Below are 15112 nucleotides of genomic sequence, written 5' to 3'. Positions count from 1 at the left end.
ATGTGAGCATTAGACAGTGATTTAAAGTCATCAATTAATACAGAAACAAATCTAAGCATGTTTTAAAATGATTGATTCAAAATGATATTTCAAACGGCCATATAAAATTGAATGAGCGTCTACCATGTAAAAATAAACACCGACAACTAATAAAATAATACTTAAAAATTATTTCATTACCCTTTAAAATCACGTCATTGCCCTACAAGACACGGTACTAAAACCCATTAAAAACAACTATATAATATTGCTCACAATTAAAAAGCATCAAGACACCTCAAAAGTGCTCAATATATTCTGTATCCGTCCCAGCACTATATCATTAGTGGAATAACAAGAGTTCCTATCATAGGGTGGTCTGCAGCTCACCACACCCGCTACCACCACCTCTGATTCACCCCTCAGCTCTATGGGAACTCTGTGTTTCTCCAGATGTTCGATCAGTCTCACCTTCATCTTCTCACAGTTTTCTTTGCTGATGGTACTGATGGTTGAGGGGAAGTGTTTCTCGTCTAATTGTTTAAGCTCTGATAGTTGGACTGTGTTCATGTGTCCTGATAACAAGGTGTATTTGTTGATGTTGCTGAAAGGGATGAATGTTGTTGAAGTTTCGTCCATGAGAATGAAGTTGCGCGTTTCAGGGTCGACTGTGTAGACTCGGCCAGTAACAGTGGTTTGGTTTACAAGACTTACTTCAACCTCCTTCCCAAGCAGGTTAAGCAACTCCTGGCTATCATTGACTGACATGGTCTTCCTGAACGAGACAGAATTTTAAAACAGACATGTAAAAGACAAATTCTCATATTATAAAAGACAAATTCCCAATTTCTCAAAATCATTATGCTCATTATCATTGTGCACATTATCAATGACACTGTGCACTATGCACATTATCATTATAATGTCTGACAAGTTTGCAAATTTGCCGATCACAAAATGGCTATCAATTAGTGATTGTCATTTAAACTCGACATGTTCCGTGGAAGCTGATAATCTGTCGGTAAGATCAAAGTAGTTACGGACTATAATCCTTACTGCGTGTGGTATGTCGGCAAAAAGATCATGTTTTATTATTTGAATAGTCAAATATTACACGTAGTTTTCTCAGAAGTCGGACCATCCTGAATTTCAGAATTTGTCTCATTTCCTCTTAAGAAAAAGGTTTCTCCTGAATTTTCAAAATCTGCAAACCCCCTTGGCCCTTAAATTTATGCTAGCTTAAGAATACAATCATCTAGCAAGGTCACTGAGAATGGCACAAGACACAATTGAGGCACTGAAAATTCTATTCCCAAAGAAAGCTTCGATAAACTGACAATCATCAGAATAGAAAAAGAGATTTTCCGAAGATTTTTGAAGAGAAGCTTTTCTGCCGTTTCCTTGACCGAAATTTCACAGTTTTGGTTGAATTTTTGACCAGTGCCCAATCAGTGAGTACTGGGGTTCTTGAAACAAAGTAAAGTGATATAATGAGCTCAAGACGATTAACAATATAGCACACTGCACATGTCTCCTTCAAGCTTCTGATAATGATTTCAAGAAGCTTATTGAGTATGGAGGATATTATACTTATGATAGAGGATTTTATCATCAAAGCCATAAAGATCAGACAGACAATTAGCAGCTAACCTGAAAGGTCCACATTTTCCCAGTGTACTAGCAAAACCAGACCAACCACTTAACAATGTAGACTACAGCTATCCAAGTAATTAAACTAGGAACACTCAAAACTTCTACTGAGTAGTCTCGAGGACCCTTAGGACCCTCTCCGAGCTCATAAATTAGTTGACCTTCATATTTTGTATGTTCTGTTATCCACAATGTACGGTGCTACTGTCTTGTTGTTAGTTATCTGCCACATATTTACTGTAAGTACAGGTGATGTGAAGTACAGTGAATATGAGGAGTACAGAGGTTGTGTTAATGTGGGCCACAATGGGGAGGAGTGTGCTAATTGGTTGCTGGCTAACAACTGGGGTGATGATCAGTTCATTGCTAAGATAAGGCTCTACAAAACGGTTGGTTATATTGTTTTTAGTTGTGTGCTCATTTTCATAAGCTGAGGTTTTATTTTTGATTTTAAGATAATTATAATTACGAAATCTTCAAATTATTAAGATAAAATTGAAGGAGATAATAATATGATTGTAAATGTAATTGTGTTCACTTTACAGGAATAGGTGACCACAACTATTGCAGAAACCCAGAAGGACAGCGCTCTGGTCTGTGGTGCTACAATAAGAATAGGATTAAGGAAAAGGTATATTGTCCTATGAATAAGTGCGTCATCGACCCTAAAGATGATCCAAAATGCCCAGAGAACCTGAAACAAGCATCACGCTCAGCGTCAACACCAAAAGAATTTGCATTGAAGCCACAACCAAGACCATCTCCTGAAGTCACTATCACGTATGCTATGATAGGCGATACATTAACTCTTCAATGCAGGAGCAAGTTCAGCGACGGTCTATGGCAGACTGGGCCTGGACTGAAGAAACCCACCACGAACAACTTGGTAATCAGTCCGGTGAAGGCGGAGTCTGGAGGTGATTGGAAGTGTAGCAGCCGGGGAAGATCGTACATCACCAGAGTTATTGTTTGTCGCATGATCTGGTCAGAGTGTAAGTTGGTCGGAAGGAGGGGGATAAGGAGTGGAAATAACAGTTGTTCAGGTGAGCTGATCAAGAAGGATATGGTTTGTGACCCGGGAAAAGTGGGCGATTATCTTACCAAACAAGATGATCCTCGTAATGGAACCAGGAGTAAAAATCTAAGGAGAGGGAATCCAGCAATGGTCAAACTCGAAGAGGATGAAGCAAGACAGCAACTAGGAACTGAGTCAACTTTCTCTTCAGTCGGGTTCTGTGAAAAGCACGCCGTTGTTTGTGGTGTTGCACAAGGATATTTTATTGGCTTTCTTTTCATGTCTATCATTTTAATAGCGGTGTTTTATGTAAAGAGATCTCGACAGAGACGGTCTCGGACCATTTTATCAGAAGTCAATGGCATGGCTATTGGCTAATCATGCAATGGTTACCCTCCAGTCTCCAAGCCCAAGTTGATTAAAATATCAACTGAATTACCTGTAGAAATTATGCTTCCTGACTATTTCAAGCTCAGACTATTAATTATAGCTTGAACTACCATCACTGATATAGACGGAGGATAATATAAACTAAAATAATCCAATATCTCATGTAGTTGTAAATATGCTCTGAATATAGTAGTCGTAGATTGGCACAATTAATGTGTTGAACCACCAAAATTCTAGTATTACCATTCGTATGATATTCTGTTTCTCAGTTGAATGAGTATATATAAATATAATATTGATTTTATCGTATGATTACAATCTCATTAGATTTTTCTGTTCGAGATAACCCAGGCAAATTCCACCAAGTATAATGAATAGAAATTAAAAAGTTATCATCTGTAAAAATGATATATATATATAAAGTGTTATTTTGAGCTTTTAAAATCAGTGTATTTACTACTTATCAATCTATTAGTATCTTGAATTATACTGTAGAACTTGAGGATTTTGCAATTAAAGTAAAGAGGAATTTTGAAGGTTAAATCTGTCATTGAGTACTCAGCATTTAGGAACTTAAATCTAAAGATCATAATAATTGTGTGTAGTCTAAAGAAATTTGATATCCAACTGGCAATGCCTTTCATCACCGCCATGTGATCGACCAGGAATTCCAGGACACTGACCTTACAATGGTTTTACAAACCCAAAAAAATGTCCTATGAGTAGCAACTAGTAATGCATAGTACAACTACATGGTGATCATGTCAGAACAGTAAACCTTTCCATCCACATTTCTCAAATTTTCCCTCATTTTGATCTTCGTAATGATCCACTACATTATATTTGCACTATTCTTCGTCCACCCTATTCGGATGGTAAATGCAGAATGCAGCTACGCGACGGACAACATGACAGCCTATAGAGGGTGTGTTAATACCGGTCATAATGGTGAGGAATGTGCTAACTGGATGACCACCTGCTACTGGGGTGATAGCCAGTTCATTACTGAGGATACAGCTACAGGAAATGGTAAGATAGTGAGGGGGCGGGGGGGGGGGGGGGGTTCAAAACTAGTTTTTTTATTTCAGATTATGGGGTTAGACATTTAACATAAGTAGAAGCACAAATTAAATGCTGAAACCAATCTCACGCATTAGTTTCCCAATATTCAACCTCTGGAAATTATTTCAGGGATTGGAAACCACAACTACTGCCGTAACCCGGGAGGACTCCGGTTTGGACCGTGGTGCTACCGCAAAGGCTACGACAAACTCAAGATTTACTGCACAGTTATAGACAGTAACTGTGCGGTTGATTGTCAGGGATCTGAAGCCCCGGTGAAATCAACATGTCCGACAGCAGAAGAAAACAAAGAAGAGGATGAGGGACAGGGGGCTCCTCCGTTTTGCCAGAACAACCAAGTTCCCTGCGGCATGATTGGATTTGCAGTTACAGCCGTTTTGATATTAGCAGCTGTTTTCGTAAGAAATTCACTTAGGTGGAAAAAAGAAGCCAAAGCACGCAAAGCCAAAGCACTGAAAGCTAATCTTCCAGCCAATGATACGATGACATCCCACATCTCCCACGTCTCTCAAGCTCATCTCACCGGAACACAGAGGGTTAGATTGGGAGTGGAACGGTTAAGAAAGCTCTCAATAGAAGACCTTCTAACAAGAATGGGCACAAAAACAACACAACCCCCGAGTCAACCCCCGAGTCAACCCCTGAGTGGGGTCCCCAGTGTCAGTGATAATGACACTGTACATTTTAGGAACAGGACCGAGCAGGGCCTCACAGTGGCGGTTCCAACACTGGAATTCACGAGGGTCAACAAAAATGTCCCCAGCAGCATGTTCAACAACTCAGAGGAGTTCATCAGCCATTTCGGTAGTGCCTCACATTTTGGTAGTGCCTCCCATTTCGGTAGTGCTTCTCATTTTGATAGTGTCTCTCTCGATGATGATCCACATGCTGCATATCCCAAATATGGTTCCCATGAGTTTGACGTTGATCCGGTAGAGGTGTTTGGGGATGCTGTGAGGACTGGAGGAGGGGCAATGTTTGATGGGTACTACGATCAGGATGTTGATAAATGGGGCTCTGAGGAGGAGTACCAGATTTGAAGAGAAGATCTACGAGGATTCAACATGACTTTTTTAAATATTGCTTTATGGATTGAAGTTAGAATTTTAACTGCCTTTTTAGCATTTCCAACGCATGTCATATCTTCTGAATACTCAATACAGTCTATGTTAGTCCAACATTATTCCAACTGTCTGGGTTCAAGAGCATCAAATTTTGAACTACGGTCAGCTTCCGCTTATATTTCATATTCATAATGCCCATTACCAGGTTGTTAAAAAAGCATTTCGAGCTTAAAGTCTCTTATCTCATTTTCCATTTTGGGAAGATCTTATAATAAGGGTCACAAGTTGTCATTAATAACAGCTATTGGATGCGATCTCCTTCATTGTTCCTACCGGACATTATATTCATATCCCCGAAAAGTAGCGAAGACTGAGTGTTGTGTCTTGGGAACATGTTGCCAAACGCTTATTGAATATTGAGTCGCCTTGTTGTGTCTTGGGAACATGTTACCAAACGCTTATTGAATATTGAGTCGCCTTGTTGTGTCTTGGGAACATTTTAACAAACGCTGATTGAGTCGCCTTGACTTCGCCTTGTTGAGCAGCGCGTATCACATCACTACATTGTTTCATAAAGAAACTTTCGTACATTGTAAGACATAATATCTTGGCTTATATTTGTGCTTTGTAAGACATAATAATATCTTGGCTTATACTTGCACAGCACTCAATAGCCACGTTTCATATTCTGGTTATAACTTATAGTTCAGTGATGTTTTAGAGTATTTTGATTTTTGAATTCGTAATTTCATTTGTTCAGGACGTTACAGAAGAAATTGATTTAATGTAGTCCGAGGAGTCCTAATCCTTCTTGCGCACTAAGATGGCGTTTCTCTTGTCTCATATATAACTAACTGTAAGAAGTCGGAAAAAGAAGCAGAACTTACGAAAATAATTCAGTCTGAAAAAAAAAACCTCAACGAATATGATTTCACAGGTTATCCCTGATAGAGAAACAGTACTTCACGATATTAATATTGTGATTTTAGGTTTGTACTCTTGTACTTACAGAAATACTAATATATAATCAATACTAATAATCCCAGAATGTCTGTCTGTCTGTCTGTGGGTAATTTCCGAGCGGTTTAATCAAGAAAACGGTAAGAGTTATGGGGCTGATTTTTTCGGTATAGTGCCGACAAAACTCTGACGAAGCCAAATGATTAAGGTTTTTCAAATCGGTCGGTGGTAAGTCGTTTAATTGATGGTTTTGTACTGCAAATGTGATATTAAAGTGACTCACTTTTTGTCCCTCTCTCCCACCTTCTCTCTCACTCTCTCTCCCCATTTACAGCTCCCCTAATTACTGCTTTGTACATAATTAGGTAATTTGGCAGTGGAGCCTATTAAGTATTATTATTGGATACGTATAACGTGATGGGCGCTCAGAATTAAATTTACTCTAATGCGGTCGGTTTCAACTGAGCGAGCTTAGACTTTTGCACAATTTTAACTTTTGCGCTCGTTATATTTTTGCAATTCAACTGCGATAGTAAAGTCCCGGCCGTAGGGACGGGTTACACTAGTTTACTATATTGTCGAGGGGAAATGGTGCAGGAGACCACTTACTCCACGATGGCATCTGATACAATACCATACTATATTGCAGATGTACTGCGGTAAAATTAAACCATAATTATACTGCCAGGATTGGTTTCAATATTTTCCAATGCCGAGCTCTTTTATTTATAAATATAAATATCAAATGACCCATTTTCAAGAAAATAGCTGAATATCTCATGGCTGGGCTCCTAAGGAAGTTCTTATTGTTGTTTTGTTGAATTTTAAACTTCCAGCATTCCTAGATCCAACCAAAAATAGTTCAACCAAAGAAACTGTTGACATATAATATCACCGATGGTACATTTTAAATGACGAAGAAATATCGGGTTTTCAATAGTATCAACCTAAAATGGCATCCTTAACCTTGATTTTCCATTACGCTAAAGTCTATTTTAGAATTGGAATCCTCGTGATTATCTGATGAATCTGTTGCACAGTGACAGAACTGGTATCATCATACCCACAAAGACAAGACTGCGTGACTCTAACACTTCATACTCAACAGACATATTCGCCCACAATTTGAGCCTCCAACATTAAGTCAGCACTACGATGCCAAATCACGGGATTACCCACCCACAGTTGACAATTTTTGAGTATTTTCTCAAGCGATTGTCTAGGTATGAAGGTTTAAAGTGTACTAAAATGTACTCTCCAAATAATCTCAAATCGTACGGTGAGCAGCTTGACTAGACTCGTGATGTGGGTAATCTTAAAATTTTTGTACCACACTTTCTCTACTTGGATTTGTCGCGATGGTAATAGCTGTGTTTGTTATTTGCCTTTTTGCCACTGTGACCGCAGACTGCACGTATGATAGTGTTATAAGTTACAGAGGATGCGCTAACAGTGGTCACAACGGTGAAAGATGCTGGAACTGGCTACAGGCCAACAAATGGGGTGATGACGAGTTTATAACAAGAAATGAGGCTGCAGAAAATGGTTAGTTCTCTGTCGTAGGACAGTTCTCGTTAAACTGTTTGGTTTTACCACTAATCTGATACTGACCACCACAATTTACTGCCCAATACTTAATTATAGTCGCCTCATTAAATCTAGCAACTTCCCTATTGTGAGTTTTGTTTTCATTGAAACCTCATTGTACCTACGTATTTGACAGATTTTTAGTCAATGTTTCTTTTCAGGAATCGGTGACCACAACTACTGCCGCAACCCGGGAGGACTCCGTTTTGGAGCGTGGTGTTACAGGGCTTACACTAATATAAAGGTCTATTGTGCCGGTGTGGATTATGAGAACTGCATCACCCGGCCAGAGGACGACTCAAAGTGCCCACAAAAAACTCAGCCAAGGGAAGGAACGATAGAAGAACCAGCCAGAACCACAGCCAGAACCACAGCCAGAACCACAGCCAGAAATACAGCAGATGAACGCAATGATAGGTGACACACTAGATCTGGAGTGTGTAGGAGGATGCAGCGAAATCGTGCAGTGGGAATCTAGACCAGGACTGAATGAAGGCAGAAAGAACTCCAACAGGTTCACTGTAAACCCAGTAACAGCGGAGACAGCAGGGAACTGGAACTGCAGGTGTGGGAAGAGACGGTTTGTGAAAGTTGTGAAGACCTGCACCATGACATGGTCAGATTGCCGACAAGATGGAGGGAAGTGGATCACAGAGGGGACAAACAGCTGCACTGGAACATCATTCCACAGCTGCACCCCTAGACGTGAAGAAGAGAATTCTTCTGAACAAGATGAGGCAGATACTCATGGTTCCCCGGTGGAATCCAATGATTATGAAGGAAGGCCCACTGAAGATGCTGTTGATCCACAGGCACGAAAAGATGGAAGAGGTGAGGAGGAGGAAGGTTCCTGTACAGGTGCCAAGTGTGGTTTCTGTAACAGAAACTCTCTAATCTGCGGCGCTATAGGATGCTTTGGGGGAGCAATCACAGTGATAGCAGCTGTTTTTGTGAGGAAATCTCTCAGTGGAGAAGAGAAGCAAAAGAATTCCGCTCCAGCAGTGGAGGCACAATGGAAACACACCTGACTGCAACACAATCCTTCTCCAGACAAACAGCTGACAGGAACCACCTGGACTACGAGCGGGCCCTGCAGATAGAAGACCTGGTCTCACGGATTGGCACACAACACAAGGATTCCAACCTTAGCTGTTCCACCAGCGCAACCAACACCCTCAATCTCCGTCACCTCAGGGAACATGATCAGTTGGGTAGGATTCAGTCAAAGGAGCTACAGAGCACCGACAACATCGCTTGTCAAAGATTTGAGGACAGCGAGGTGTTGATAAACCATTTTGCTGGAGCCCACCCCGGGGAGGAAGGGATGGTGTACCAGGAGGAACCGGTTCAGTGGAAGAGGAGCACACTTACGAGCACGATGGAGAGACCAAGGCTAGAGGACGCAGCTAGACACCGGGATGGGACACTTACGAGCACGATGGAGAGACCAAGGCTTGAGGACGCAAACAGGCACAGGGATGGGACACTTACGAGCACGATGGAGAGACCAAGGCTTGAGGACGCAAACAGACACAGGGATGGGACTCTGTTTGACAAGTATTATGATCAGGACGTGGACAAGTGGAGCATCCAGGAGGAAGTAGAGATATAGAAAACTAGTTTTAGTTTTTATGGGATAGTGGTTTTATCCTTTTGTCGATTTTGATATCGCGCCATCAATCACGATCATGATTTTTTCATACATGCATTTTCTATCTAGAAAATATCTAAAGTTTCAAGGTCAATACAGGACTCAGGGCTTTGTTTTTGTTTTTTTCTGAAATGGATAATTTTATATAAGTACATTAGCCAGTAGCCACTGATCATACCAAAGTCAGGCTTTTGTTTAGAAAGTTGATGAATATTTTTTTCTGATACCAACAGAATTGTTTTGTATAATACTTTATTTTTACGTTATGTATCTGAAAGTCATAGGCTTCAATGCATTTATTTTTAACGCTGTTCGATTTTTTTAAATACAGATATTTTACTTCTTTATATCGCAATCCAGAACGAATACAATCTTCAAAAAAGGGGTTCAGGGGTTGTTCACGTATTACGTAATCAGCCGAGGGGGGAGGGCCAGGGTGTTCCCAAATTATTACGCTAGTGTAATTTTGACACAATAGCTATGTGTAAAACTGATTACGAAGGGGGGAGGGGGTTAAAAACTGTCCTAAAACTGAACACACACAATGTTCATTATGGTTTGTGGACTCATCAAAATGTAAATAAGATCATCGCTAAAAATAACGTTCCAAGTTAGAAGCTGGAATTAAACGTCAATATGTTTTATTTTAACTTTACTGGCTTAAAAGTAAAGTCGGTTCAAATATATTTAGCAAATATATTGAGCCGTTCGATGCTTCGAAGCATCGAACGGCTCAATATATTTGCTCAGTATAATAATTTTTTACATATTATCGAGATCTCGATAATATGTAAAAAATTATTATACGAGCTATAGTCCAATGAATCGTGGAATGGATTGCTAAAATATTCAACGAACAAACTATAACTATTCGATTCACAACACAATAGAGCAGATCACATGGCTGATAGATTATGCTTGTGGCTTCTTTAATCTTACCAGAGACCTTCTCAGCATAGCACTTGACCGTCAAGTGAGTTATCACGAGGAGCAGGTCCTGCTTGACTTGTCATGTTACCTCAGCTAGCTGAGGTAACATGTCAAGCAGGACCGTCCTGTTGGTGGGGAGTATAAACCAATAACTATTAAATTATGCAAAATATAGTAGGATATATTACTGAAATATGAAGATTTGCATGCTAAAGATTTTATCAACATGCAATTGTTTCAGTAAAAGGCCTTAGCTGGACCAGGAATATAATTAATACAATATTAAATCCATGCATTATATTCGATGCACCGTTTAATACTTGCATATATATTAATCGTGCAACTGGTTTGCAAAGTTTGCACTTCCCTTCAAGACTGAATCGTTTCGTTGATCAAAGTTGCTACTCACGAAATAATATGTACTAAATAAATTGCTGTTCATAAGGAAGCAGTTGTTTATATTAATTGAAGCGTTCTGATTTGTTTTCTTTAAATAGGGCCTGGTTGTAACACGAAGTAAAGTAAAACCCCGATTTACCGTTCCTAGATTGACCACGGCCATTTCCATCGCCCAAATACGTGATTTTCAAATGTCAGGGTTGTGAAGAATTATTACCCCGATTCACAGCGAAACCTAATTATTGTGACTGTTTCATTTTCCTCAAACTTCGCGACAAATGGGGTTTTACTGAACTACTAGTACAGTACTACTACTAGTAGTACTATAGCAATAGCTAGTAGTACTAGCTTTAGTTAATCAATATTTACAAGTGTTATGTATCAGTTTTAATTCATGCTTTAATTCGTGAATACTCTTATCTGCTTTAGTGGATACAATGTCTGCTTTAATACACTGCCTTTTACACTTCCCAACAATGGGACTTGTATAACTGCCAACTGGGTATATATATCACGTTGAACAATGCTATAATATTAGTAATATTAGTAATATCAGTTATAAAGCATACAAATATTTACAGATAATGGGCTCAGCTCCAAGTAGAGCAGTATTCGCGGTCAGTAGTGATGTCTATCATGTGTACCTCCACACTGGTTGCAAGCTGCCACAAGCCAACACGATAAAAAAGATCGACGGTACTATAAAGATCACCATTAACCCCGGTGCTAACGAAGACGACGATCCTGAAGCAACGGTTTGTCAGTCGAAAATACTGAAAATAAAGGAAAAATTCTCTTCTCACAGCGAGGGAACAGTGGACGTTGAGTTTTGGGTACCGAAAGAGGAACGAGTTGGTGAGCCAAAACTTCTAAAAATTGAGTTGGATGGAGGTTCATGCAGCTGCATTTGCACGAAAGACCCTCTTTACATTCGAGAGGTAACAGTGATGTGGGATAATAAAACCTACAGGTTCCCCATACACAACTACCTTAGTCCATACACCCCCTCTAGATCCTGCTGTGGGTCTAAAGAAGATGGCACTCCCCAGCAAGGATGTGTTCCATATCTTTATGCAACGCCAGGACACGGTACTCTGAAACACAATGAAACGGAAGATTTCATATTGAGAGCCAGGGAGAAAGATCACAACATCACCCATTCAATGATGCCCTGGGAAAACGCGGATAAAGTAGGACCAATACCTAGCTGGATTGATGTGAAGGGTGGTGAGTACGAGAACCTGCCTAGGTTCCTCCAATTCCGAGATGCTTGGCTGGATGCCTTCGAAGGAGCGAGAGACGCAGGTGAGGATAAGATGAAATGTCCTGTTATCCTCAACAAAGTTTGTAGTTGCTGTTGCGGCGGGCCTCCTCAACGCAACTTCAAATCATTCACCGACTATGCAGACTCCTTCACTAAGATGGGTGAATCTGTAGGATGGAATAAAAAAGACATTCAGGACGGTCTGAAGGTGGGCCAAATTTTCCATCACGACGCAGAGTTTGCCCGTCAAATCATTCAGGGTCCGAACTCGACGAGGTTAAGGAGAGTGGAAAATCTTTCCGACACATGGCAGGAGGCAATTGACAAAGACATGCTCCCAACATATGCAATTGATGGAGAAGATCTTAATGCTGTCATCAAAGATGGACGACTTTTTGAAATATTGTATTCAGAAATACTGAATGATATCGGCCATGGCGGTGAGAAGAGCAAATTTATAACTGGAACAACACAAACATGGTACGTAGTTCAAGCCGACTGTCTACTTTTCCAGAGTAACACGCGTCCTAAGGACGAATCTTTTGTCCCCGTCTTGATACGTTTAGAAAATAAGAATGATGGGGAGAAACAAACCTGGTGGCATCCAGCCGAGAACGATACCAGTATGACTGATCCGAAGTACTTGTCTTGGCTTCTAGCCAAAATGTATTTTAGATGTGCTGATTGGGGAATCTACAGCATTGGAACTCACTACGCAAGAGCACATGCCATGAATGAGGTGTTTGCCTCGTCCATGTATCGCAATCTACCAAGTGCTCATCCCTTGCTTAGACTTCTACAGCCCCATTTCCAAGGAATCATCGGAATCAATATGCAAGCAAGGAAAGTTCTAATCAGTCCAACAGAAAATGCCTTTGCTAATTTTATGTCTTCCGGTGATGATCTGCCTCAACTACTGGTAAACTGCTGTAAAGAGCTGGACTACGAACACTTAGTCATTCCTAAAGACTTTGAAAGCAGAGGACTTAAAGATCTGCCAAACTTCTTTTTCAGGGATGATTCAGAGGATTTGTGGATGATCCTACTAGACTACGTTAAAAACATGGTGGATTTGTCCTATCTGAGCGAAGATGACGTCTCTAAAGATACCGAATTGCAGAAGTTTGTGGAAGAAATCAGAGGTCCTGGCTTTGAAGGGTTTGGTGGAGCAGGTTTCCCAGAATCTATCGAAACTAAAGAAAAGTTGGTTGAATATCTCACTGCGCTCATTTTCAATGTGTCTTGTTTCCACACAGGTGTAAACTTCCAGACCAACAAATACCTGGGCCACCTTGTTAACGCACCACCAAGTCTCAGACTGCCACCACCAGAACAGGACGATGTGATCACCATGGAGCGTATCATGAACAGTCTCCCACAATACGAAGTCGCTCTGGCAACCATGGTCATCATAGGGGTACTAAGTAACTTCTCTCCAATCGAGCGATTTTATGTGGAGACAAAAGCAGAAAATAGGCAAGGATATCTGGGAGAAAACTTGGCCGTTTCGCTGGAGCAGGAGGGCCATATTAAGGATATGGTGAAGGAAATGGAGAAGCTCAGGGACAAAATAGCAGACAGAAATAAAGGGAAGTATTTAGCGTATGATGTGTTGAGCCCTAACAACATTCCCATCACCACCCAGACATGATCAACTGAGAATGTAAAATCCGGATCGGAACATTATTTAGGACTAGGAGTAGCACAGTTGAAATGTTTCTTAGGTAAAAATGTGTATTGTTTTTGTTTTTGTTTGTTTCTATGTGTTGTCACTGCATTTCAATATTGAGTTCTGATTATTTGTACATGATTTTCCCCATTCGAATTTTGATTCCTTGTTTGGCGAGTTTTGAGACATTGGTCTGTTTTAGTTCATAAAAGTTTTTCCACGAAGATCTCAATTACCGGAAAATTAGATTGAATTTAAAAACTTTTATAAAAAAGTATAGTGAACGATATAAATCCGCTCGAGTTAAAGTTAAATTTTGTAACGTATATGCCGAGAACTTTAAAATATGTAAAAATGAATTAAAACTCACAAGAGAAGCACACCCCAATTAACAGTGAATTCAGGCTACCACAGTGAGTGAACATCGATCATTTTGGAACATTCTATCCTGTAAAGTAGAGGGTATTTAGTAAGAGTGCTCAAATCATAGTTCCACAAGGCAAAAGCTTGATGCCACCTGTTAAAATCAATAGTTTCACGTCGTCTATCCATCAGGGTACACACTTCTACAACAAGTTCACTACGTACGCGCGTGCATAAGTGCTGGCGGTACGCGCGCGAGGACGACTGAGAGCTTGGTGAATGTCTTTCGCGCGCGACATGAATCAGAAGACGTTTCCCTGAATTTTGTAGTGGATTTTGTAGTGGATTTTGCGCGCCGCACGTACGTTACAATATTTATTATTGTAGAATCTACGACGGTAGCCGTCAGAGTTCTCAATAAACTGCTCGTACTTATACTTTTATATACACTTATAAGATATGAAAATCTAAGTAACACATCCAACCCCACTCAGGCCGCCCATCCCAAATAGCTTGAAATCTGTGACAAATCCCTAAAAATCCAGAATGAGAATCTTTACCCCTGGGCCTTGAAGGGGATTTGTGTTGCTGAGTATTTGAAACATGTTTTGGTGGTTAAATATGTAGTACATATCCCAAACCATCACTAAGACCAAGTTTTAAGCTCTTGAACCACTCAAGCCACTCCCAGAGGCAATGCCAATCCCAAAATTACTCTGAAATCCAGCTAAAATCCAGATCAAGAATCTTTACTCCTGTAGTGCTTTTCTGCTCCGGGGTAGGTGGGATATGTTTTAGTGTAAAAATGGGTAGTAGTTAGTACCTGTCCCAAACCATCAGAAAAACCAAGTTTATAAACTTTACTTCGAAAGACATAATAATTACTGTAAGACGTATGTTCAATTGTATTGGTATTATAGATAATCATAATAATTCATCTGTTCATTTTGCTATCTAGACGCCAGTTAGGACGTCATCATGGCAATAGAAACTGCACATGGCCATGTCGCACTGCCTTTAGAACACGTATGTATTTCTCGTGGGCCATGAACATTGAACACGGAACAAATTCTATTGAGCGAAAATGAAGCTTAAAGGAATTTCATCG

The 15112-nt window shown here is 40.2% G+C and overlaps 3 protein-coding genes and 1 long non-coding RNA gene across 4 annotated transcripts; 3 read left to right on the top strand and 1 right to left on the bottom strand.

The window, feature by feature from the left end:
* Positions 1-267: 267 nt before the first annotated feature.
* LOC134819855 (gem-associated protein 6-like) lies at positions 268-747 on the bottom strand. The gene has a single exon (XM_063830003.1). The coding sequence runs from the start codon at positions 745-747 to the stop codon at positions 268-270; it is 480 nt and encodes a 159-aa protein (XP_063686073.1).
* Positions 748-3794: 3047 nt separating this feature from the next.
* LOC134819223 (uncharacterized) lies at positions 3795-5965 on the top strand. Its single transcript, XM_063829035.1, has 2 exons — positions 3795-4063; positions 4226-5965. The coding sequence occupies exons 1-2, from the start codon at positions 3859-3861 to the stop codon at positions 5155-5157; spliced, it is 1137 nt and encodes a 378-aa protein (XP_063685105.1). The 5' UTR covers positions 3795-3858; the 3' UTR covers positions 5158-5965.
* Positions 5966-7350: 1385 nt separating this feature from the next.
* On the top strand, positions 7351-9705 carry LOC134819224 (uncharacterized). The gene is made up of 2 exons (XR_010160737.1): positions 7351-7686; positions 7890-9705. It is a non-coding gene; the product is annotated as an uncharacterized LOC134819224 (long non-coding RNA).
* A 1506-nt stretch (positions 9706-11211) lies between these two features.
* Positions 11212-13803, top strand: LOC134819221 (polyunsaturated fatty acid 5-lipoxygenase-like). Its single transcript, XM_063829033.1, has one exon. The coding sequence runs from the start codon at positions 11293-11295 to the stop codon at positions 13621-13623; it is 2331 nt and encodes a 776-aa protein (XP_063685103.1). The 5' UTR covers positions 11212-11292; the 3' UTR covers positions 13624-13803.
* The last annotated feature ends 1309 nt before the right edge of the window (positions 13804-15112 follow it).

This window comes from Bolinopsis microptera, chromosome 8 (assembly GCF_026151205.1).
Source record: "Bolinopsis microptera isolate Bmic1 chromosome 8, MBARI_Bmic_1.0, whole genome shotgun sequence".
NCBI classification, from domain to species: domain Eukaryota; kingdom Metazoa; phylum Ctenophora; class Tentaculata; order Lobata; family Bolinopsidae; genus Bolinopsis; species Bolinopsis microptera.
Note: the sequence above shows the minus strand (reverse complement) of the source record. Positions and strands in the feature narration are given on the sequence as shown.